General features: G+C 42.1%; 1 protein-coding gene across 1 annotated transcript; it reads right to left on the minus strand.

The window, feature by feature from the left end:
* Positions 1-20,010: 20,010 nt before the first annotated feature.
* LOC307254679 (hydroxylysine kinase-like) lies at positions 20,011-24,448 on the minus strand. Its single transcript, XM_080033156.1, has 5 exons — positions 24,394-24,448; positions 22,959-23,267; positions 21,808-21,950; positions 21,358-21,538; positions 20,011-21,096 (listed from the first exon to the last, which is right to left on the minus strand). Exons 2-5 carry the CDS (start codon positions 23,260-23,262, stop codon positions 20,654-20,656), a joined length of 1,071 nt encoding a protein of 356 aa, XP_079889282.1. The 5' UTR covers positions 23,263-23,267; positions 24,394-24,448; the 3' UTR covers positions 20,011-20,653.
* Positions 24,449-25,083: the final 635 nt, after the last annotated feature.

The following is a 25,083-nucleotide window of genomic DNA, read 5'->3' on the forward strand; positions in this document are numbered from 1 at the left end:
CTTTTCTCCTACTTTCCTAACTTTTCTTTTAATGGGTGTCATTTGTCAGAAGGGGAAAGAGATAAACACACTTTCAGCTATGGGATTTTTTAAAGACACTCGTTTTTTTCTCTCCCGAGAACTTTTTGGATTAGTGTTGTTACTCTTCCGTTTTCATATAATGATTCTTCAATGTACCAAAGCCCGGGCTGCCATCCAGAATGGCAGTCTGTTTGTATATGTTAGTGTCCACCCTGCACCTCATGCAGTAGCCCCACACACAAACACACTCACTCCATCATCCTGTGCATGCTGACCCACCCACACAGCCGCCTACTGTACATGCACACACTATAGTGAACAGGATGAACTGTGCTTGACGTGTGCAATCTGTTCCATTGGCCCCCACCTCAGGTTACAATCAATTACGAGTCCAGTGAATCACAAAAGTGTGTTGACATTCACTGTAATGATGCAGTTATAACCTCTGTAAAATGATACCCCGATTAATGGTCGTGTAAACACCTTGAACAAGTTAGATCGTATTATTAAAGATAACTAGATTAAGAGCCAGGTCATTTTGAATGACCCTTTTCCTGTACATTATTTAATTTGGTTACGATGTGTGTGTTTTGATTCCGTGTATACCCGCCACTTACCCCATGAGGTAAACCAGATGCAATGCAAAGTGTTTAATAAAAAAGCGGAATGTCTTGAGATTTAGCTTTTATTTTTGTGGCGACAGAGAAACAGCTGTCATAACACAGCACATAATACATCTCGAGTTAAGTCACAAATTTATCAGAGCAACGAACCAACAATGTGCCTCAGTTTTCTCATTCCATTAAATAATAATAATAATAATAATTGATTGGATTTATATAGCGCTTTTCAAGGTACTCAAAGCGCTTTACAGGGTTCCAAACTGCATTATCAGTCTGTAGGCGTGCACACACTGTAAGTATAAGTACCCCAGAGCAAATGTAAACTCAGGGTATTAGTGAAATAGTGTTGAAAAGTAGCTCAGTTAATGTACTCAACTGTACTTCAAATAATACAATAATACAAATTCAAGCTACTTGTACTGTACTTTAATATTTTATTTAACTTAAATAAACTTTAATTAGCATCCAAGACACTGCAATGATGGTAATTGAGGCAGGCAGATGAGAATTTCAACTAACATCAAGGTTGAGAAATTGTATGTTCCATGTTCATTGGTGTCTAAAATCGTAGTTTTTGTTGTTCCAGACATGAATGGAACATGTATTGTAACATTTATGATTACATGTAAGAAGAACATATAACTGTGTTGAGCCCCCTGACCTGTCATTTTGTGTGTGTGTGTGTGTGTGTGTGTGTGTGTGTGTGTGTGTGTGTGTGTGTGTGTGTGTGTGTGTGTGTGTGTGTGTGTGTGTGTGTGTGTGTGTGTGTGTGTGTGTGTGTGTGTGTGTGTGTGTGTGTGTGTGTGTGCGTGTTTAACATAGTGGCAATCGGAAACTACTTGCTGATACTTTTCAATTTAAGAGAAATAACCACCATGTAAATCAGTTTCCTTTGTCCTGCACTACAACTCTGCAAGTGTGGACTGCTCTTTTTCTATCCCCATGCCACGGGATTTCACTGTACGCAGAAATGTAGTGAAAATGAATAGGCCTCTCTCATCCTACGTAGTCAGGCCAAAACCACCTGAGACACGCTAGTTAATGACCTGAAATTCTGAAGTGTACATCCTTCTTTCACTTTCCCTCTCCCTCTCTCTCTCATCCCAGCCTACTTTTGCCCTTGTTTGTGGCAGACAAATGCCTTCTCAAAAAGCACATTTCCTTTGCAGTGTTGGCTTTTAGGTCACTGCCTGTGGCTCTCCGAGTTGAACACTTTTCTCAGCGTGAGCTGTAATGTCAGCGTCAGACAGACAGAGAAATTAACAGTGCTCAGAGGGGAATGCAAGCTGCCTCTTACATGGTGTATTTGTCTCCAGCACAGTTAGCTCAAACTCAACCCTTTACTCCACGCATATCCAACCAAATAAGTTGCAAAAGCAGAGTAAATGAGGGAAGGAGCAGTTTCCTCTATCATCAAAGTATGTATTTAGTGACCTTTTGTCACTGACCTTTCTCTAAAAATTCAGTAACTGTAAATATCGATGAAATTATGTGTCAAGTCATAGCAACGTTATCAAATGATTGAACTAACTCTGGCTAAGTTTCGAAAGTAACAGTGCTAAAAATAAATTAGGTAGTATGATAAACTAGGTTGCAAACGTGTATCATGAAGGCCTTCCCCAGCATCTATAACACTTGCATTTCTACCATTTAAGCCTAGTTTGTTATTGTTTGAGAAAAAAAGGCATACTCAAGGTAAGTGACATAAAACCACTGGCAAGCTTCACAATGAGCCAGCAAAGCTGTTATGTTAGCAACACATTGGAACCATGTTCATAAATGGTGGCATTATCCCCAGATTATGAAAAACACATAGAAAAACCCAGAATTAACTTGGTGGTCCAGTCATGCATTTGGACAGACACATAATTGGAGACAGTATACAGCCTTTAAGACTGAGTTTGCATTTGTGTTTTCCTGGTGCTGATAGAAACCAACAACACACACTTAGGGTGTATTCACACATGCTATGTTTAGTTCGGTTGAAACGAACTCAGGTGCACTTCCGCCTTCGGTGCGCATCTTTCAGACAGGTGTGAATACAGCAATCGCACTCGGGGGCGGACCAAACAAACGGTCCGAGACCCAGCTGAAGAGGTGGTCTCGATGCGATTCAAAACGCACTCTGCTGCAGTTCGTTTGTGGTGTGAATTTGGCCGGACTCGATCCGACCCAATTGCAGGAAGCACTGCGCCTTTTCTTTATGTTATTTTTTAATAAATCGCCATCAGCTTCACATTATGGGAAAGTGTTGTTGTCGCCATTGTTAGGAAGATTAGTTGTGGTTTGATCGGGAGCCCCGAGCGAAAATATTACAGTTGATAATGACGCGTACACATGCTGATGTGTTCAGCGATCAGATGAAGGAGAGGGGAGCGTCTCCCGCACAGTGCCAACAGGTTCACGCTGCGCTTTGTATGAAGTGCGTGTTTTTATTTTGCTTCCCATGTTACGGGACCGTCAATACTATCCCCGTGTCAGTTTGGAGCAGAGCTGCGGCGAACTCACACAAAGCTGACACACGGCTAAATCAGCTGTGTCAGCTTGAGCCTATTCCTCGCGAGCCGCGCGTCCAGTAGCAAAAATACAGTAGGCCTACATATTATGTTTCACATCGTAGGCTACAAGCCACATCATTGACCCAGGCCTACATATTATAACCATATGAAACAACAATAATTTTATGTTTTTTTATTTTATTTATAGGCTAGATGTAGGCCTATTTATTTATTATTTTTAACCCCATATCGTATCAGTTATATATTTCGCAGTTTTCACTTCGTGCTTCCTGCTTCTCTCCACCCCAGAATGTCTGTCCAATGAATGAATGACCTCAGATCACGTGTGGTTTTGCTTCGTAATGCTGGTTCACTTGCAAAAGGGGCAATATGAAAGTGGACCACACCAAAAGAAAAAAATCTAAACTCTATTTGGTCTGGACCAAAGCAAGTGAACTAGCGGACTTTCCCAGTGTGAATACACCCTTAGTTTGCTTTGCAGTGCTCAATAGGCACAACATTAAAACATCTGCAGTGCTTTATTCAAGCTAAACACTCCAAACCAATCAGAAAGTGCAGAGGTTGTTTTTGTATGTGCTTTGTTTAGATTAGATCTTGGTCAATAATGTTGTTAAAAATGTCTAAATGTTTGTATTACTGTATCTTGTTTTGAGTACCAAATGTACAGCACATCCTCCAGTGCTGCTGAAAGAGTTGAGTTGAGTTTCTGTGACATGTGGAACTGACAAGAGTTGACTGGAGAGTTACGTGTCCACTAAATGTCTGTGGGGCATGTGGGGGCGTTTGAAACCATCCTCAAGTGTCAGACATAGTGTAGATGGTTGTACTCTCAGTTCAGCTATACATCTGCTGTGTGGGTGGATCAGGATCAAAATACCACCGAGTTCGACAATGTCAAGAATGTTGCAGCAAGAAGTTGAGAAAAGTGCACAAATCTCACTTAGGTCATTGGAAAGCAAGTATAAGTTATAAAGTTTTACTTTCCATTTTCTAGAAGTTTGATTACTGACCCTGCATAGTTTACTACATAGTTGTTCAGCAATAATTACTTTCTTGAGCTGTAGTAACTGACCCACCCATGTGAAGTTGGAAGAATAAAATACCTACTTGTACTGATCCATCTGATATCAGTGAAGAGCATGTTTATTGAGCCTTTCTTTCTGTGTTTTTGTATTTATCATGTATTTATTTTATTTATTTGACAGGGATAGTGTATATTAATAAAATAAATTGTAAATATACCAGACTTAGACAAAAGGCTAGTTTCCATCTGCAGTCCCTGGCCTAATGTAACAATGGCTCCCTAAATAGTAAATAACAAATAACAACAACGGTGTGCAGATGCTATGAGACAATTAGGTTACACTTTATTAAAACTCTGCTGTTAATCTGAAGTTACAAAATGCTTACAACCTGTTTGAATCTGTAGATCATCATATGCAATGTGTGGCTGATAAAGAATTGCTATATTTCAAGTTTCCCAGATGGTCCTTACCATTAATATCAAAAATATCTCAAATCAGTCTCTTTTAGTTCTTTGGTTCTCTATTTACGTAAAGAAATAGTTTTTATTTTGTGAACCACAATATTAAAACATTAAACTGCCAACACCTTCATGAGCCTAATTCTGATGTTTAACATACTTTGCTCAACATTCGCCGTAGAAATATATAGGAAAATGTGCATTTTCTTCTTGTTCCAGATTGACCCTGTCTGTTCCACTTCTTGCTCCAACGTCCCTGTTTTCACAATTTCATATAAAAGGTATTTTGCAATTAATAGAACATTAACGTAATTACTTGCAGTATTTCAAAACTCAATAAAATTGTCTTGTCTCATACAATATTGGTGATATAATACCGGTTCATACGTCAAAAAAGGCTGTACTTTGAAACTACCTTGTCTACCTTATTCAGGTGGTCAGTTTTTTGGTTAGAATCACCCACCTTTCTCCTCCTCCTCCCACAGACAAAATTCCCTACTTTGCCTCCACAGTCACCCTGTGACTCAGTCATCTCGGTAAATCCAGTCTGTCCAATCGATTAGCCACCCCTCTCTGAGCGCCTCCCTAATGCTGGAGCTCTGAGAGGCCGCTGTGCTTCCCACCTGTTCCATGCAGATAGGCCGCCGTGACGCTTGTCACAGTGAATGTACAGACGTCCACTGAGAGGCAGCACGTGATAATGTGCGAAGGTTTTAATGAATTCATGCTGACGGCTTTCTTTTACGCTCCCATTGGTGTGTTTTGAAGGTCTGAAGGGGAATGGTTCACGATAGAAGACTGAAGCACAGACGCTCTGAAACAAACTGATAAGACAGTGGAAGTCACTGAGCTACCACAACAGCTTAATAATCAAGGCCAGTATTTCCTCCTCAGCTCTACTCCCAATTGTGAAGAACATCCCTTTTGTTTTTACGTCGCTTAAGTGCTGGGATGCTGTTTTTGTGATCATCTTTTTGTTGCCTCTGTTAGAAAGTTGTCGCTCTTTAGAGGTGACTTTTTAAACTTGAGGTTTTCTCTCTTTTGTATACAAATTGTGGCACAATTTAAAATAAATAGAGCATTTTGTCATACTGAGTAGATAAAGAAAAATATCTGTGAACCCCAGTCGTCCTTGTTGTGGATAATGGCATCTAAGCAAGAAAAGCTGTTCAATAAATAACAGCATGCACAAAGTTCTACATACTCAAGTAATGGACTGTTACGGTGGCCCTGAGAGCTCACAGCACTGCAACATCAGAAAACACATGCAAGAAGACAAAACACTAGCAAATTAAGAAAACATCTTCATCAATTTGACAACACATGCGCAGCATTTAGAAAGACGCTGCAAATAGCCCAAAACACAACGGAAGTAGGCCGAAACACGACGGAAGTGCTTCCGTAAGTGTTTCCAGAGGACACTTAAAAGTGATGCACACGTCCAGACAGTCTTGTTTTTTATGCAGATTTTGGCCATGATTTTGACTCACAGTGCTATTAAAGCGGCTATGAGTAACATTTAAATATATTTTAAACAGCCTCATGTTTCCTCTGATAATCATAAATTACCTTTAACAGCAAACGAGACCATCAGTGCAAAGAAAGACGTTTTTATTTAGTTTTTATTTAGTTTTTATTACTGCTTTTGGTCTGGTCGCACACCCAGTCCGATTTTCGGTTCGCTCGTGCAGGCTCTATGGTCACATATCCCTCCGTATTGGTCGCAGATTTCAGTGTGGAGCAGCAATGCGATTTGAGAAGCCTATCCCTCCAGGTGAGGGAAGGGGAGCGGGAGCCTTGTTTGAGACAGTTATTTGTCGTCATAATGACTGATAACGGGGCTGAACCATCAAAGAAAAAAAAGAGAATGCAATGAAGAAAAGCTCAAAGGGAGAGTGATATAGGTTACCGGCGGGACGAGGGCGTTGCCAAGCAACGTGTATACAATTTCACGAGAGCGAAACTAGACTACAGTGTTTACTCCTAAATGAATGAGCGGTTGGTACTAACACAAAGTTTGCTTTGCTTCACCATCATCAGATAACCATTATCTGAAATAGTCATTATTTACATCAACAACACAAACACATTACCTCATCGTGATCCATACTAACTGCCGTCTCTCGTTCATTCGCTTTCTGTGAGGACACGTAATCTTTCAGCTCCGTGAGAGGGAGTAGGTGACGCTGCTGCATCAACTCATTGCAATCAGGTGTGATGGAACAGATAGCTGTGTGAAGGACCGGGTGGGTCAACGGACACTTCATCAAACACAGGCTCCCTCAGGTCACTCACATCTGTAAAACATGGCACATTCAATGTAACATCATGTAGCTGACATGTACATCTGTAGTTATGTCAAAGCTACAAACTGAGGAGATTAGTGTTTTCTTCCATTATAAAATAAGATAGGCTACTAATAAATTCAGTATAGCCCTGGCTCAATAAGCAACTAGTTCTGATGATACTGTGCTGTTTGGACAGGAAACAAACACCAGCAGAGTCAACTTACAGTATTCTTGTCTGTATACACATTACACTGGAGATATATACTGCTGCTTGTACCACTACTGCTTACAGTCAGACAGCTAGCAGGTAGCAGCCTGAAGCTATTAAAAAAATACTCTTTACAGTTTCCAACACACCAGTTTCACCATTTGTTTTTCACATAGGGACCTTCATTGCAGGTCTAATGTGAGTTCACAAAAACGAGCCGCAGGCGACAACAAACATTGTTGCCAAAGACTCCACAGCTCAAACGGTTAGCCTAAAGCTAACGGTTAAGCTAGCGGACGCTAACGCTAAGTAAACCCAGCGGCATTCTCTCATTTCAGTCAGTGTTGGTTATTATAGGAGGGATACGATAAAGGACATCACAGACATTCAACTAACAATGGGCCATAATTATTTAAAAAATATGACTACTTACATTTCGGACAGATGGTGTCTCAGTCTTCCTGCACACAGTCTCCTTCACAGTCCAGTAAAACGGCTTTAATCACACTTTTAGATTGCCAACATTTGCTACACAGCATAGGCTAGTGTAGACGGAAAGATAACCTTAATTGCACTGTGAGTCAAAATCATGGTCAAAATCTGCATAAACAACAAGCCTGTCTGGACGTGTGCATCACTTTTAAGTGTCCTCTGGAAACACTTACGGAAGCACTTCCGTCGTGTTTTCGAAGCACTTCCGTCGTGTTTCGGGCTATTTGCAGCGTTTTTCTAAATGCTCCGCATGTGTTGTCAAATTGATGAAGATGTTTTCTTAATTTGCTTGCGTTTTGTCTTCTTGCATGTGTTTTCTGAAGTTGCAGTGCCGTGAGCTCTCAGGGCCACCGTAGACTGTGGACATACAATTTTAGTGTAAAACTTGTTCGTTCAGGGCCTTGCCATACTGTCAACTTACATAATAGATGAGAAGCATCATTGTTAAAAGAGAGAGAGAAAGAGAGACCCATTAGCCTTGTATCAAACTCTGACATCTTGGCCACTATAGATCGTCCAGGATAACATGGATTACACAAGAGTCTGTCAGGGATCCATGAAGTGAATTAGTCGTAACAGGTCGTCTTGGCAGCTGCAAAGGACTGGTGAGGAGGCCAAGAGTTGTGCATCTGATGAATGTATTTTAAAGATGGAGATTTACAGTTGTTTTCAATTAAATGAAGATACACGACCAAAGACAAAACCGTGGGATCATGGGTCTTTTTATTCTAAGGTTGATGTAAGGAAGGACAATATGTGCCAACTCTAGTTATACTGTAATGCATTTTCTTCTCGGTTGGATTTGGGTGGCCTTGTATTTTGATTGTCTAGAAACAATCCATAATGTAATAAAAAAATGTATAATGAAACCCAAAATGTAATAACTGGTCTGTTATTTACCAAAAGGCTAAGGATAAAACGTAATAACTTTTTGCCTGTAATGTAACAACATATTACATTGTGGTTCATTTGGCACAATCATTTATGGATTAATTGATTAATTGTGTCAATGTAGAGTGTAGAATCAATAACACACGGACAGATCAAACCCCCAACAGTGTTTGAGTAAAGGAGGCAAAAGAAAATCCCAGCAGCAGCCTTTTTTGTGTCCTCCACCCTGTGATTTTTTTTTTGGTGCAAAAATCTAATGTATGGATTTGAAAGAAACAATGTATAATTAATTATTGATGTGTTCTGTTTGTAATCCGATCATAATTAATTACCTTTTAAAAACTTCTGTTAAAATATATATTTGTGTTTAATTGCATAAAAGACACTTAGATGATATTCTCCCTTAAAGCTGGGGTATGTGATTTCTGATTGGTCAAAATGAACATGAGCTGTACACTTTGACCAATCAGAGCGAGGCTCCGATTCTCTGTTCTTATTGGCTGTTGGGACTGTCCATTCACTTTGGCACGACTTTGTTGGAGCGTGTCAGGAAGGGACCAAATAGAACAAGTGGAGCGGTTGAGGTATTTGGATTCGAATCTCTATCCCAACTGCCATTTTCTCCCCAAATTCTCCACCCCAGCTTTAATGTAAAGTGACAAATAATCAACTGGAGTTTACATATTTTGGACAGTCGAAGCCTGCAGAGATTGTATTTGTGCATTTTCTTTCTAGTTACAGAACTTGAACAACCACATGTTGCCTTTGTGTTTGGTTAATATCAATGGCTCGTTAGTCATTGTTGTTGGCACCTATTCCCACAGCTAAAAAAGAAAGACCATTAAGAGGCCCAACAGTGGGCTTTAAAAGCATGCATATTGGTGGTCTTTGGAGTATAAATTAAATGTATCTGCTGTATTTTTAAAAAGGTGTGGCATAAACCCAGAGTTCAGTTTTGAAATGTCAAGAGGATTAATGGCCCTGATAAGAGGGGTTGGTGAATTACTGTAAGCTAAATCCTTTGAGTGTTACGATTTCTATTACAGCCATCATTTGTGGAACATGGACTTCAAGTATTACAAAGAGAAAAAGGCTGCATGGAGGAAAAAAAGGGGGAGAGAGAGAGGGGAAGGGACTGTGGTCTATAGTGGAAATGGTGCAAATGTTAAGATAACGCCTTTTTGGGCTCGAATACCGGTAAACTACAGTGAAACAGACGGAGAAGAAACGTGAACACAGGCAGACATTCACAGACGCACACTGTGACTTTTTCTGCATGACTGGAGGTACATATCACAAGCTGCAGCGGGGGCAGAGGGCAGATGGTACCTTTGAGGTGGGAGGCTGAAATTTAGAAAGGTAGATGACAAGGTGCGTTTGTGTGTGTGTGTGTGTGTGTGTGTGTTTGTGTGTGTGTGTGTGTGTGTGTGTGTGTGTGTAAATGCGTGTGTGTGTGTGTGTGTGTGTTCGTATGTGTGTGTGTGTGTGTGTGTGTGTGTGCGTGCGTGTATGCATGTGTGTGTGTGTGTGTGTGTGTGTGTGTGTGTGTGTGTGTATGTTTGAACTGTTTTGGTGTTGGGAGTGTTGACATAAGGCTCTGGCTGAGGTGTTTGGAGCACAGCAGCAGTTGAAGTCAAATACAGTGAAGGGGAGAAGTGCTTGCCACACCAAAAAATTCCTCTGAAGTTCTGCTTTTTGCTACAAGCTATACATCATCCTAAACCCCAATGTCAATCCTTCATGTAAAGTTCAAGTGTTTTTGTATTTAAAAATGTAAAACAAAAGTGACATATTCCCATTCTTTTGAAGGGCTCTACCTTAGTCTAAAGGATTCTGCACAAAATAGCAATTGTATTGTGTAACACAAGATACGGTATGAGATTGCTCATTACCCCTAGGGACTGTTGCAGAAAATGATTGAAGTTGACTCAAATTAGTATTGTTGTAGTATCACTATGTGTGTGTTTTTTTTGTGTTATATTAAACAGTATTCACAATAATAGGCCTTGAAGGATATGGGATAGGAAGGACGATGTCTCCATCTAGTGTTCTCTTTTTTTAGAACCACAGCGAAGAAAATGTTCCTCAGCAAAGAGAGAGGTCAGTTTTTGCTTTTCATTATTAACGTAAATATGTATAACGTAAATACCCAATACCTGCCTGAGATGTGCAAGTGCGTAGGTTTCATTTAAATGTGGCGGGAAATGTCAGTTTCATAAATTATGCAAATGGAAGTATGACGTCACATTTAGGTAGAAGGTGTGTGTATTTGGCACATTTGTGTTAAAGTATGTCTTAAATAGTTACCAGAAACAACCAGTAGTTTTCTATCTTCCTCTCAGGTAAAAGCAGTCCTGTGTGCTGTGCATTTCTCTCTCATGTCTCTCTGTTTTTTGACCCTCCGGAAGCAAGATGTTTATTTTGTTGTACACTTTGTTCACATTCTATATTGGTGGTTATTTATGTATTAATGTTTGATAGCTATATTGTATCCATTACTCTGGCTATTAGGAAGCCAGTAATAACAGTAGCTATTAATTACAGTATTTCAGCATTAACTTACAGCCGTGGAAAAAAATTAAGAGACCACTCCAAATGTTCAGTGTCTCTTGTTTTACTATTGATAGGCATATGTTTGAGTAGAATGAACATTTTGGTTTTATTGTATAAAATACTGACAACATTTCTACCAAATTCACAATGAAAATATTGTCATGTAGAGCATTTTCAATAATGTAGAGATGAAGATTGAAGAAAAATCCAGACTGGTCTCTTATTTTTTTCCACGGCTGTATTTTACTACTTGGTATCAATGCAGTTTGATATTCAGAAAATGGATATACAAGAACAAAACAAAGGTACTGCAGGTACTTTTATGTTGGTCATCTGATTACAAATGTCTAAGAGAAGGCAACAACAATTGTGTTTTATTATCCTTACTAAATTAAATATTTTATCATTCAGTGATAAACTTTTGCAAAGTGGTTTAAAATGTGCTGGCATCTTTAAACAATGTCCTTTCCACTTCCTCCTTGCCCAGCTCCATGAGTTAAGTGAGGAGCAGAGTCCAATTAATGGCTGTAAGCAAATATTTTGTGTTGTCTGGGTATTTTTTGACATTGTACGTCCCATAAACTAGAGACTGGCCCAATATCCAGAGTACCAGCAGGAAGAGGGAATCTTTCATCATCATTGAGCAGCAGAACACTTAACACTACTCCACCTATCCAAAAGACTGGGGTTTTCCATCATACTAATTGCTCTTGCCATATCCAACACATAGCATCCCTTTTTGAGCAGAGACAAGTCAAGGATGGCCAACACCTCAAGGTGCCCATTGTCAACAGGCGTGACAAGGATGTTCTGATCATTTGAGTCCCCATGTATTATTCATGTAAAAATGTTTATGTTTGTTATTACTGAACTGAAGAGGGACTTAGCACTGGTTTATTGTTCACTGTTTAGTTTAACTAACAGTTAAAATGTAATCTATAAATGTACTGCTTAGAGCATTTTGACCATAAGGGGATGTATGTAAATAAATCTAAAGGGGGACATGAAGGTGTGTTCCCCAAGTTTCGTAAAAATAATTTAATAAATAGTCTGTCTGTGCCAAAGTGGACAAAGGGACCATGCAAGTCTAACTCACTTTTCCTTCCTTCCACTTTCACAACTTTACATAATGTCTCTCTGTGTCAGGATTGTACCAAAATGGCAGGCCAGAACCCAATTGCACGACAACAAACAGTTCAGGTATTGCAACAAAGTTTAATGAGGAATCAAACCAGGTGGTAGCGAGGCAACAAGTCCAAGAGGGGCAGGCAAAGGGATAATCCAAAATCCAAAAGGCTGGGTCAAAACACGAATAGGCGGGCAGGTAAACAGGCAGGAATTCAGAATGGCTGGAGAGCAATGTAACACAAAGACAATCTGGCAGGGAACTGAGGGAATGAACCGGTATATATACTGTGGGGCTAATAGCTGATGGGGAGCAGGTGAGTGTGGTTAGACCAGGTGGAAGTAATCAGCAGGGAGTGCAGAGCAGGGGGGAGTGGCCGGGTCTGAAATGACAAGAGAGTTAATATGGGAACAGACAAGTGACAAAAAACTAAATTGTGGCTGAAGTAGTGACAGAACCCCCCCCTCTAGGGACGGCTCCTGACGTCCCACCAGGCTGATCAGGATGGTCCCTATGGAATGTGGTGATGAGGTCGGGGTCCAGGATGTGGCGAGCCGGGACCCACGAGCGCTCCTCAGGGCCATAACCCTCCCAATCAACCAAGTATTGGAAACCCCTTCCCCGTCGTCGCGACCTGATGAGACGATGAACCGAGTAGGCAGGCCCTCCATCAATGAGCTGGGGGGGCGGCGGGGGTCTGGAGGAGGGCTGGAGCTGGGACTCTTTAACGGGTTTGATCTTGGATACATGGAAGGTGGGATGGATCCTCATGGAGCGAGGAAGACGGAGACGGACTGCAGCAGGATTGATGACTTTATTGATGGAGAACGGACCCACAAACCTGGGAGCCAACTTCCTAGACTCCACCCGGAGCGGAAGGTCCCGTGTAGACAACCAAACCTTCTGACCCGGAGTGTAACCGGGTGCAGGGGTCCGACGGCGATTGGCATATCTCTGGTATCGGTCGGACGAGCGCAGGAGAGCAGCACGGGCCCGCACCCAGGTGCGCCGACATCGCTGGACGAACGCCTGGACAGACGGGACACTGGCCTCTCGCTCCTGCTCAGGGAACAATGGAGGTTGATATCCTCGAGAGCACTGGAAGGGGGAAAGACCTGTTGCTGAACTTGGAAGTGTGTTGTGAGCATACTCCACCCATAGGAGCTGCTTGGACCAGGAGGACGGGTTCTGGGATGTGATGCAGCGCAAGGCAGTCTCCATCTCCTGGTTCATCCGCTCAGTCTGGCCGTTGGATTGAGGATGGAAACCCGAGGATAAGCTGACCGTGGCCCCCAACAGCTGACAAAACTCTGTCCAGAAACGAGAAGTGAACTGCGGCCCCCGGTCGGAGACAATGTCACAGGGAAGGCCGTGCAGACGGAAAACATGATGCAACATAATTTCAGCTGTTTCCTTGGCAGATGGTAACTTGGGCAACGGAACAAACTGAGCAGATTTAGAAAATCTGTCCACAATAATAAGAATAGTGGTGTTACCCTCGGAGGGAGGCAGTCCGGTGACGAAGTCGATCGAGATGTGGGACCACGGACGATGAGGAACAGGCAGTGGCTGAAGAAGGCCCGCAGGGGCATGGCGAGCGATCTTGTGCTGGGAGCAAACACAGCAAGCAGCGATGAACTCCTTGGCGTCCTCTTCCATGGTAGCCCACCAGAACCGTTGCTTCAGCAGGGCTAGAGTGCGCCTAACCCCTGGATGACAGGCAAGGCGAGAAGAATGTCCCCACTGGAGGACCTGAGAGCGGAGATTCACAGGCACATACAGACGATTATCAGGGCAAGCACTGGGGGCCGGGTGGTCGGCCTGGGCCCGTTTTACCTTGTCCACAATGTCCCAGGTAACTGCGCCGATGACCATCTTAGTGGGGAGGATGCTCTCAGGATGTGTGGGAACATGTTCGGATTGGAACTGACGGGACAGGGCATCTGGTTTGACGTTCCTAGAACCTGGGCGATAAGACAGGGTAAAATCAAAACGATTAAAGAACAACGCCCACCTGGCCTGACGGGAGTTCAACCGTTTGGCTGACCGGATGTACTCCAGGTTTTTGTGGTCCGTCCACACCACAAACGGATTCTTCGCCCCCTCCAACCAGTGCCTCCACTCCTCGAGAGCCATCTTAACCGCCAATAGCTCCCGGTTACCAACGTCATAATTTCTCTCTGCTGGGGACAATTTGCGGGAGAAAAAGGCACATGGATGTAACTTTTGGTCTTTACCTGACCGCTGAGACAGGACTGCCCCCACCCCGGAGTCTGACGCATCCACCTCAACGACAAACTGGCGTTCTGGATCTGGTAGGATGAGGATGGGAGCAGAAGAGAACCGTGACCTTAACTCACTGAACACCCTTCCTGCAGCAGGGGACCATTGGAAGGCTACCTTTTGGGAGGTGAGGGCTGTCAGGGGAGCTGCTACAGAACTATAGTTGCGGATAAACCTACGATAGAAATTGGCAAACCCCAGAAATTGTTGAAGCTTCTTACGAGTGGTGGGGACCGGCCAATCCACCACCGCTTTAATCTTGGTGGGATCCATGTGAATACTTCCGACTGAAATTATGTATCCCAGGAACGACACCTCAGTGGCATGGAACTCGGACTTCTCGACCTTCACGAACAGCTGGTTCTCTAGGAGTCTCTGGAGAACCCTGCGGACATGCTGCACATGGTCCTGTTCGGACTTGGAGAAGATGAGGATGTCATCAAGATAAACAAACACAAATACATTGAGAAAATCCCGGAGCACATCATTCACTAAGGCTTGGAATACTGCAGGAGCATTTGTGAGTCCGAAAGGCATTACCAGGTACTCGTAGTGGCCCCTAGGGGTATTGAACGCCGTCTTCCACTCATCCCCCTCCCGAATGCGAACTAGGTGATAGGCATTCCTGAGATCAAGCTTGGTAAACACAGAGGCCCCTTGCAAAAGTTCAAATGCAGAAGAGACGAGTGGGAGGGGGTACCTGTTCTTAATGGTGACATCATTCAGACCGCGGTAATCGATGCAGGGCCGGAGGGATTTGTCCTTCTTACCCACGAAGAAAAACCCTGCTCCAGCAGGTGATGAAGAGGGACGGATGAGGCCTGCTGCCAGTGAGTTGTTTATGTATTCGTCCATGGTCCTGGTCTCCGGGGCTGACAGAGAGTAGAGCCTCCCCCTGGGTGGGGATGAGCCAGGGAGGAGGTCAATGGCACAATCATACGGGCGGTGTGGGGGAAGAGAGGTGGCCCGTACCTTGTTAAACACCTCCTTTAAGTCGTAGTACTCCGACGGGACACCTGAGAGATCTGGGAATTCATTAGAAGAAGAGGTGCTGCAGGCAGGTAACAAGGCAGATTTCAGACAGACCGCAAGACATTGATCACTCCATTGTAGAATGGAACCGGTTCTCCAGTCAATGTGTGGATTATGTTTAATTAACCAAGGATACCCCAAGACAACTGGCTGCTGAGGTGCATTAATCAGGTGAAAGGTTAGTGATTCAGTGTGGTTACCTGATATGCCCAGATGAATAGGAACTGTGCGATGGGTTACAGTGCAGAGGAGGCGCCCATCGAGAGCAGTAGCCTCAATAGGCTCGGCCAAGGGTTCCTGGTTAACACCCAGCTGCATGGCAAGGCCCCGATCCAGAAGGTTGGTGTCAGCTCCCGAGTCAATGAGGACAGCGACAGTATGGGACAGACCATTAAAGTTGAGCTGGGCATGAAGTAGTGCTCGAGAGGGACCTTCAAAGTTCTTGATGCGGCTCACCAGCGCCCTCTGGATTCCTGGTGAGCCCTGTCTTTTACTGGACAGGATGACACGTAATGGCCTCCCTCTCCACAGTACATGCAACAGTTCTCCCTTTGGCGCCGTTGTCGTTCAGCAGCTGACAGCCTGGTCCTGCCCAGCTGCATGGGTTCAACTGGGTCACTAGAGGCAGCAGCGGTAGGAAAACACGTTGAAGTGGAAGGTGAAACTGGAAGACGTGGAAGGCTACGGGAAGTGCTGGTCAGTACCTTCTCTCGTCTCCTCTCCTGGATACGTCCATCGATGCGGATAGCGGTGGCGATGAGAACGTCCAAATCCCCTGGAGGATCCCGGGCCGCCAGCTCGTCCTTGATGGCATCAGAAAGTCCGTTGTAAAAGGCGTCAGCCAGGGAGGAAGAGTTCCAGTCACTCTCTGCAGCGATAGTCCGGAACTCGATGGAATAATCAGTCACTCTCCGGCTCCCCTGAGCCAGGTTAAACAGACCCCGAGCAGCCTCTCGACCAGGGGTAGCATGATCAAACACCTTCCGAAGACCCTCAGAGAAGGCAGCCACAGAAGAACAGAGAGCCGACTGCTTCTCCCACTCGGCGGCACCCCAGTTCCGGGCCCGCCCAGTAAGCTGGGTGATCATGAAAGCCACTCTCGACCTCTCCGTGGGATATGTGAGAGGTTGTAGTTCAAAAGTCAATGAGCACAGAGTCAGAAAGGAGCGACAGGTATCTGGAGCTCCAGAAAAGCGCTCTAGAGCACTTAAGCGGGGCTCTGGACGGGAGACAGCAGGGACAGGAGGGCTGGTGGGTGGTTGAACCGCTGGGGTCTGACTGTCCAGCGTGAGCTGCTGGAGCTGGCCGCTCAGAACCTCAAAATGCTGATTGTGGCGTTCCGAAGCTTCCTGGAAAGCCACTTCCATAGCGGTGAACTGTCTCGAATGCTGGTGTAGGGCGGCACCTTGTGCTGCCACTTCTTCCTTAAGAGCCTTTGTGTCGGCTGGGTTCATCTTATGGCCAGATTGTACTGTCAGGATTGTACCAAAATGGCAGGCCAGAACCCAATTGCACGACAACAAACAGTTCAGGTATTGCAACAAAGTTTAATGAGGAATCAAACCAGGTGGTAGCGAGGCAACAAGTCCAAGAGGGGCAGGCAAAGGGATAATCCAAAATCCAAAAGGCTGGGTCAAAACACGAATAGGCGGGCAGGTAAACAGGCAGGAATTCAGAATGGCTGGAGAGCAATGTAACACAAAGACAATCTGGCAGGGAACTGAGGGAATGAACCGGTATATATACTGTGGGGCTAATAGCTGATGGGGAGCAGGTGAGTGTGGTTAGACCAGGTGGAAGTAATCAGCAGGGAGTGCAGAGCAGGGGGGAGTGGCCGGGTCTGAAATGACAAGAGAGTTAATATGGGAACAGACAAGTGACAAAAAACTAAATTGTGGCTGAAGTAGTGACACTCTGTATGAAAACAAAACCACTTTCTCTATTGTCACAAAAGATTGCCATTGGGCTTAAATTGTGAGTCAAGAAATCGTCGTATGTGTCTGTCCAACTCTCAGACAATAGCTCAGCTTTGTCGCCTGTTAGAACACAGTGAGAGCAGCTGTATGGATAAAGTCTCATCTCCCTACACTCTAAGGTTGTTATAGTTCACTATGTCTAGCTCAGACAGAGTTGACCTCTGTCCCTTGTGGACTGAAATGTCCTGCCTGATCCCTCTTGGATCATTCTTTGGGGGAAATATTTTCTTAACAAGAGACTCTAAGTCAGGGGTGCCCATTATGTCGATCGCAATCTACCGGTTGATCGCAAAGGCAGTGAGGGTAGGTCGCATGGCATTCTTTCTATCTTTTTTCTAATTTTCACTGGCTCAATAGGCTCCTAATCTTTGAAGGCCCCGAACAACGTTATTTAAAAAAATAAACAATCGAGTAAGTAAGAGGAACGTTATGTTTTGCCGGCCGACCACTCCAGAAGTCTAATTTAACAGTTAACCCGCTGTTCGCTAAACGAACAGGGCTTAATACGTCAACTTGTTCATTGCTCTGATTGGTCGTAGTGCTATCCAATTGCGTGCAGTGGCATTTGAAACCCCCCTAGAAGGTCTTGAGTCCCCACCACAGTCTCCCAAATTCCTGTGAGAAATACTGTATTACCTTAAATGATTTGTTTATTAATCTAAATAAATATTACACATTGTGTCGTAAGACGGCCACTCAGCCCCTCTCTCAGCCCCAGGGCCTAATGGCAGTTGAGGTGGGCCTGGCAATATGGGTTCATGCAGTTATGCAATGTTCACCAACTTATATTGTACATATAAAGAATGATCATTATATATGTTTAAATAAATATATGTTTTGCATTTCTATATTTTTATTTTTATAGTAGGTAGATCATCTTGACTTAGTCATTTTCAAAGTAGCACAAGCTGAAAAAGTGTGGTCACCCCTGCTCTAAGTGGATGTTCAACCACAAAAATGAGTTGAAATTGGCCTGTTAGCAATGCCATCGTTATTTCAATTAGTCTTATGCTAATACGCTAACTTCTTTTCGAGTTTTCATCTAAATTGTCTTTGAATCGAGACTCACATCCTGGTCATACTCTGTTCAACCTCCTCCCCTCTGGTAGGCGATACAGGGCACTGCCTGCCAAAACCAGCCGACACAAAGACAGCTTCTTTCCCCAAGCAGTCACTCTGTTGAACTGTCAGAACTCCCACATCCTGTCGCTGAAGGTCCATTAACAATTGTGATGTACCTCATGTATATTTTCAAACTCAAATATTGTTAACACTACCTCTGCACTGATCTGCCTTGCACTGTACTTATATTTGTATATTTATTTTGTAATCTTAAATCTGACCGTGTATATATACCGTATATATATATTTTTTTTTTTTTTTTTTATTCTTAATCACTAACTGACTGATTGCAACATTTCTTCCATCTCTTGAATTGTTGTTGTGTATTTGTTTTTGTTCATTTGTAATATTGTTTACTTGACAGTATTTTTAATGTTTTAGTTTTTAGTGAATGTTGTACTTGGAGAGCAATGGTTGCTGAAGTCAAATTCCTTGTTTGTTTACACAAACCTGGCCAATAAAGCTGATTCTGATTCTGAAGGTTGTTATGGTTCACCGTATTCTGCTCAGACCCAAGTTTTTTTTTCCGTAACTTCTACTTTTTTTTGGATTACCTACTACATAGGTTTTTTTTTGTTAGTATTTGTATGTAACTACTACATAGTTTTTTTCTTTTTTTAGTAACTACAACATAGTTATGCATTTCCTACTAGATACGTTTTTTTTTGTTTTTTCTTTAGCAACTATAGTTATGCATTACGGTTATTACTTTTTTTATTAACTACTTGAGTTATTATTATTTATTTTTTAGTAACTTCTACATAGTTATTACCTTGGCCTACTACAAAGTTGTTGTTTGTTGGGGGGCTGTGTTTGTTTGTGTATACGGTATGTTGTATTTTCTATTGTGGAATTTATATTGCAACATCTCTGTATGATGTTCTCTCTCTCTCTCTCTCTCTCTCTCTCTCTCTCTCTCTATGTGTCGAATAGTATGGAAGAACAGTTGTTTGGTTACTTTGCACATCAACTCAAACTGGGTTTGACTATAATGAAATTAAACTGCAGATAATGTCTGAAAACGATCTACAGCTTTCACCAGTTGTCAAACATGCAAATATGAGAGGTAAAGCTCAAGATAAACAGCTGGGGGCGCTAATTCTCCATTTGGATGACTTTAAACTATTGCACAAGAACAGGGTACAACATAAAGACATAACTAAAGAGCATCAGTCAAACCTCATAGAGTAAAACACAATGGAGAAAACAGCATGCCGTTTATATTTGTATGTTTCATATACTTAGCTTCAACGATCGTGTGAAGTGATCACACTCATACACAGAGTACAAATGTACACATGGTTTATTCGTTTCAAGTGAATTATGGCTTTTGGCAGGCAGTTATTTCACCATTAAACATGATTATGTTCCTTGTTAAGTACTAACCTGTGAATTATGTTTGTAACAATTTACCAACTCCTCATGATTTATTTATTATTCTTTCGGACAATTCCACACAATACACAATTTTCTCTTTCATATCTTCATACATCTTACTTTGTGTTGTCCGAAGGGTGACGGAAGAAGCCAAAGGCTTCACAGTTATTGTTTCAGAAAATTATAAAAATAAAAAATAAAACAAACAATAAAAAAATTTAAAAAACAGACGCGTGTTGAAAACACGCAGTCAATGGCATTTAGAGACCAACTTAGCAGTTCTGAGCTCAGTTCAGTTTGTCTGTGACAATGCAAAGTGTGAAGTGGCCTTGTATGTGGCCTGTTCAATTTCTTATCTGGTAGTCTAAACACATCTGCAAAAGTATTCAAAACATACAAGTCTATTATTCGTTACAATATTGTTATGATAGTGACATTCACATTGTGCTCATGAGTCTATTACGGCTCTAACTATATAACGTTTCCCTATTTTTTCTTTTACATTACGCCTACAGGACATTACTGTTTTAGATACCGAGTTACCAACTCTTACTCTAGCACACCGTTTAATGTTTCCCAACCCTGCTCTGTGTCAGAAACACTGAAATCCCCTGATTGAGCAATGCAATTCGTGAATGGCTTCTCTTGATTATTTTGTTTTACTTTTTGTCACTGAGCTGAGCAGCACTCGAAAACCACAGTGTCTCCACCCGCTCCTTCCCGAGCTCCCAGAGTTGATGGAGAATTGGAATACCCTTCCTGGATGATATCAACAGGTTATCTGTATTTTCTGGATGCAAGGTCACAAAGTGGTGAGCTAAAACCACCGACTGGCAAAAGCGGGACAGCACCAGTACATAGAGACAGTCTCTCTCGGCCTCGTTAAGGGGAAGGACACTTTCCCAGCCTGCAAGGACAGCTCCGCCGGCCTCTATGGGCTTGGGGTTCTCTATCATCATGTACACAGTGAGGATGGCGAGCTCATAGATGTAGCAGCCACAGTTCATGTCCCCAAAGTCAAGTATAGCCGAAACCCTGAAGCCGTCACTCTCATCACACTGCACCAGCACATTGTGGTCATTTAAGTCACCATGGTTAATACCTATGAAAAAAAGGAAGAATACATGTTGTGGTTAAAAGGAGCCAGCATACATCAATCGTGTATTTGGCGACATAGGCAGTCTCTGCTGACAGTATAAAAGGTGCTAATGAGAAGCCTGAACTGTATCAGGCGAGACAAGTAAAATAGTGTTTGTAGTGACCAGCTCCCTTGTCCAAGGGTTAAATTATGTACGAATTTGACACAGGGCAGCATCTAAATAGAAAATATTAAATGAGAATCTAGAGTAAATATTGTACTCACATGTGCGGAAACCAGAGAGTTTGGGGATCACAGAGGTCTTGAACTGATGAATGACGGACTTCACAACCTCCTGAATGGGATTTCCCTCCAGTACATAGAGGTATGATTCCATCATTGGAACATTTGACAGACTCCAAAGGAAGTTGTCTCTCCGCAGCATGCTGAGATGAGGGTGCTGCATCTGGAGAAAAAAGAAGAAGAAGTAGAAGAAGAATACTGATGAAATACAGAGAAGCCGAAAGCAGGAGAAAAAGTCCAGCTTCATGTTCAATGAGCAATGAAGGCCTAGTCCTTTCTTACATACACCATATCTGAATAATAAAAACAAAGCAAACATGGGGAACAATTAAGTAGCATAATGACAGGGAATTCATAACTTTGATTTCATGACAATTCCGTGATTTTTAAGAATGTCCTGGTATTACACAAAAAAGAGTGTTACTGTTTTACCTTTTGTAGAATTGTGTCCATTCTTGCTGCCATTTTGCCCGCGTCATACATTAACTGTGGCGTTAAAGGAGCCTTGGAAATAGTGGTTCCAGGCAAATAAGTCAACAGGCGCACCATGTACTTCTGCGAGCCATAGCCACAATCTGCCAAAAGTAAAGGAAGTATTACTGTTAGGGCCATTCAACTATCACCCCTCATAAAGTACAAGCTTCATGTTGTGGCCTTACTCAAGCATCAACCTATCATTACAAGAGTGTGTGATTACAAATATTACTGAGGACACAAACCTGCCTCAGCCTACTACAGTGCATAAGATGGACGGTATACCTATTTGTGATTTTCCCATTATCTGTATGAGCGGTCTGCAACAGCATCTATTCAAGGGCCCATTTTGACTACTCATGTGCACATATGCGCACAGACATGAAAACTTAATTCGGCTATATTGTTAATAAGGTTCCTACCTCAATATATTACTGAGTTAAAACAAAAGTTATGAATGAAAGAACGACTTAACAAAACACTGAGGAGAAATGTTTGACTGGCAGTTGCGAACCTGTCTCAGCCTGCTATAATGAATAAGACGGATATAACTAATGTGTGACTTATTTTAAGTTCCCACTGATTAGCTCATCACATGTATTTAATAGTTGTATGTCTATCCAGGGCATTGTCTACTACTATTGAACCCATACAGACATACAAACACTCAAACCTCTGTGGAGAAATGTTGATTTGGCAGTTGATACCAGATACCGGAACAAGTAAAAACATGAACGTACACCATAAGGAATGTAGTTAATGGGAAAGCAAACAACACCGGTGTTTGTTTTACAAAACCACAAACCAGAATTATGAACCTCATGAAATGTGTTATGCAACAGTCATTTTTTAAATGCATGCAAAGAGGGGATTTAAATACATGTTGATATAGTGTATGTGGTGCTGTGTTTCGGTCACACAAAGTCTGAGCTCTGCATCTCTCACACCTCGAGGTTTCATTTCATTTATTTTTCATTTAACTTTTATTTATCCTCGAGAGACAAATTGAGGGGTGACCCTCATTTTCAATGACGTCGAGTCAAGGAGAGGTGTCCATGAGTGTTATGAAAGGCATCCCTAAATAAAATGAATTATTATCATTATTATACCCATTTCTTCCAGGCTCATGAGCTGTCCTGTGGTGGTGGGCAAAGCCGCTTGGGCACGAAGTCCATTCTGGTTCAGAAATGACATGGCGTACGTCTGCACCTCAATCATGTTGGGCTTCTTGCTGTCCTCTGAGTTTGTTATCTTCAGGACGTACTCGCCGCCCTCGATTTCCACCACGTAGAAGTTCTGGTCATCGTAGCTCGGCAGCGAGCGAACTTCTGACGCCGTAAGCCCAAAGAGGCGCTTCACCATGTCCAACGCCTGTGATTGACTGAAATTTGGCTTGGTATGCTTCGCTGCCATTATTGCTGTATTAAAAAATATGTTTGCCATTATGTGAATATTTTTTTATTAGATATCCATTATTGTTGGTGTTGTTGTGTGATAGGGATAGCAAATAGTATAAAGGAAACAAAAGCAGTGATAACATACTGAGGTAGAGATATAAGGTCGCTAGATGGGACAGTCCTCTCCTCTTTTATTACCAATCTTGTGTCACTCAACCAAATGCCTATTGTAGTCTACCAGCAGAACTATATATATATATATATTTTTTTGTCTATATAAAGTTATATACAGCAAGTTTGTCCCTAACTTGAATGTGCCATTGAATTCCAGGACTAGCATTCTCTTCCTGAGGTATAATCTAATGTAAGCATTGATTGGCATTCCTTTTACTGTAATTAGGTTAACCTTCCTGTGTTCTGGTCGAATTTGAAAGATTTAAAGGTTTTCTCTCCATGAATTTGTTCACATTGAGTTACGGAACACCCAACAGTAATTTTAAACATATTCTTTCAACTTAAGGTGTGTTATTGCATTTTTATTTTAATTAATAGCTGTGACTACAATTATTGTATAAAATGGTGTGTTGAAATATGCATTCATATCCCAGACAACTAAGCTAATTGTGTGTTTCAGCACAGACACAAACCAACCTCCACCCACACACACACCTGACAACCCCCAGGGAACCAAAACTGTTGCAAGTCTCCCATACAATCGCAGCATTGTTTCAATAATATATAGGCTCTATCTATCTATCTATCTATCTATCTATCTATCTATCTATCTATCTATATCATTACAAATAAAACATATCATAAAAAGTGTAGCCTAGGCGTACTTGATGTCTGAGATTGATGTTTTGTTTGACATATGAGCCATGTCCCTGGTTCTACAATTTGAGTATTTTGAGTAATGAATATTGTAGTTTTAATCTATAGGCTATAGGCTACGGACAACCTCGCTTCTAAATTCCACAAAAATATTGTCATAAATAGGCTAGCTAGGCTAGTGCATTTCCATTCATGTAGAGATGCCGATAGCCTATAGGGCAAAGGGTAGGCTATATTAATTATGTATAATTAGTTTCTTAAAGTTACATGAGTTATGAGTTAATCCATAATAACTTTCAAGAAGAAGGTTACTCACGTTGGATGCTTCGCAGAAGTGTAAATAGCGCCAGTGGTGTCTCCTAGGTAGGCTAATTATACCTACCTCCGGTATGATATTTCAAAATACAACTAACACAGTCGGCTGTGTTAACACTTAACAGCAAACAAAATGTGTAGTAGGCCTATGTCTAGCACCGGAGTCAAGTCAGGGAAAATGATAATAGGCCTAAACAAGACGCAAAAGAAGAAGCAAATTACTCCTGCTACGGGCAAACCTATCACTTTAGAATGAAAGTGTTCATTAAACCTCGTTTTAAAGTAGCTTGTGGTAATAACATTTCAAGTACGAAACAAATTTCAACATAAAAGTCTTACTTTGAAAACTGCGTGTAATCTCTAATAAGAGAGAGAGAGAGAGAGAGAGAGAGAGAGAGAGAGAGAGAGAGAGAGAGACATATCTAATTTAGGCTAACAGTTTTAAGTGTCAGAATTCTGTCCTACAATGGTGGCATTTTTATTTTTTTTCCGGTAGTTGACAGCGGTTTGAAGAAGTTAAAACTTGTTAATAGATTCAAATTTAGAAGTGACTTCACTGACCTATATCCTACATTTGTTGAATGTAATGCAATAACTTAAAGACAATACAATTAATTTACTTATCCCTAGGCTACTTAAATGCCCTTTTGGAAGTTAAAACGTGTTAATAAATTCAAATTTAGAAGTGACT

This window comes from Ammodytes marinus (genome assembly GCF_949987685.1).
Source record: "Ammodytes marinus genome assembly, chromosome: 8".
Taxonomy (NCBI): Eukaryota; Metazoa; Chordata; class Actinopteri; order Uranoscopiformes; family Ammodytidae; genus Ammodytes; species Ammodytes marinus.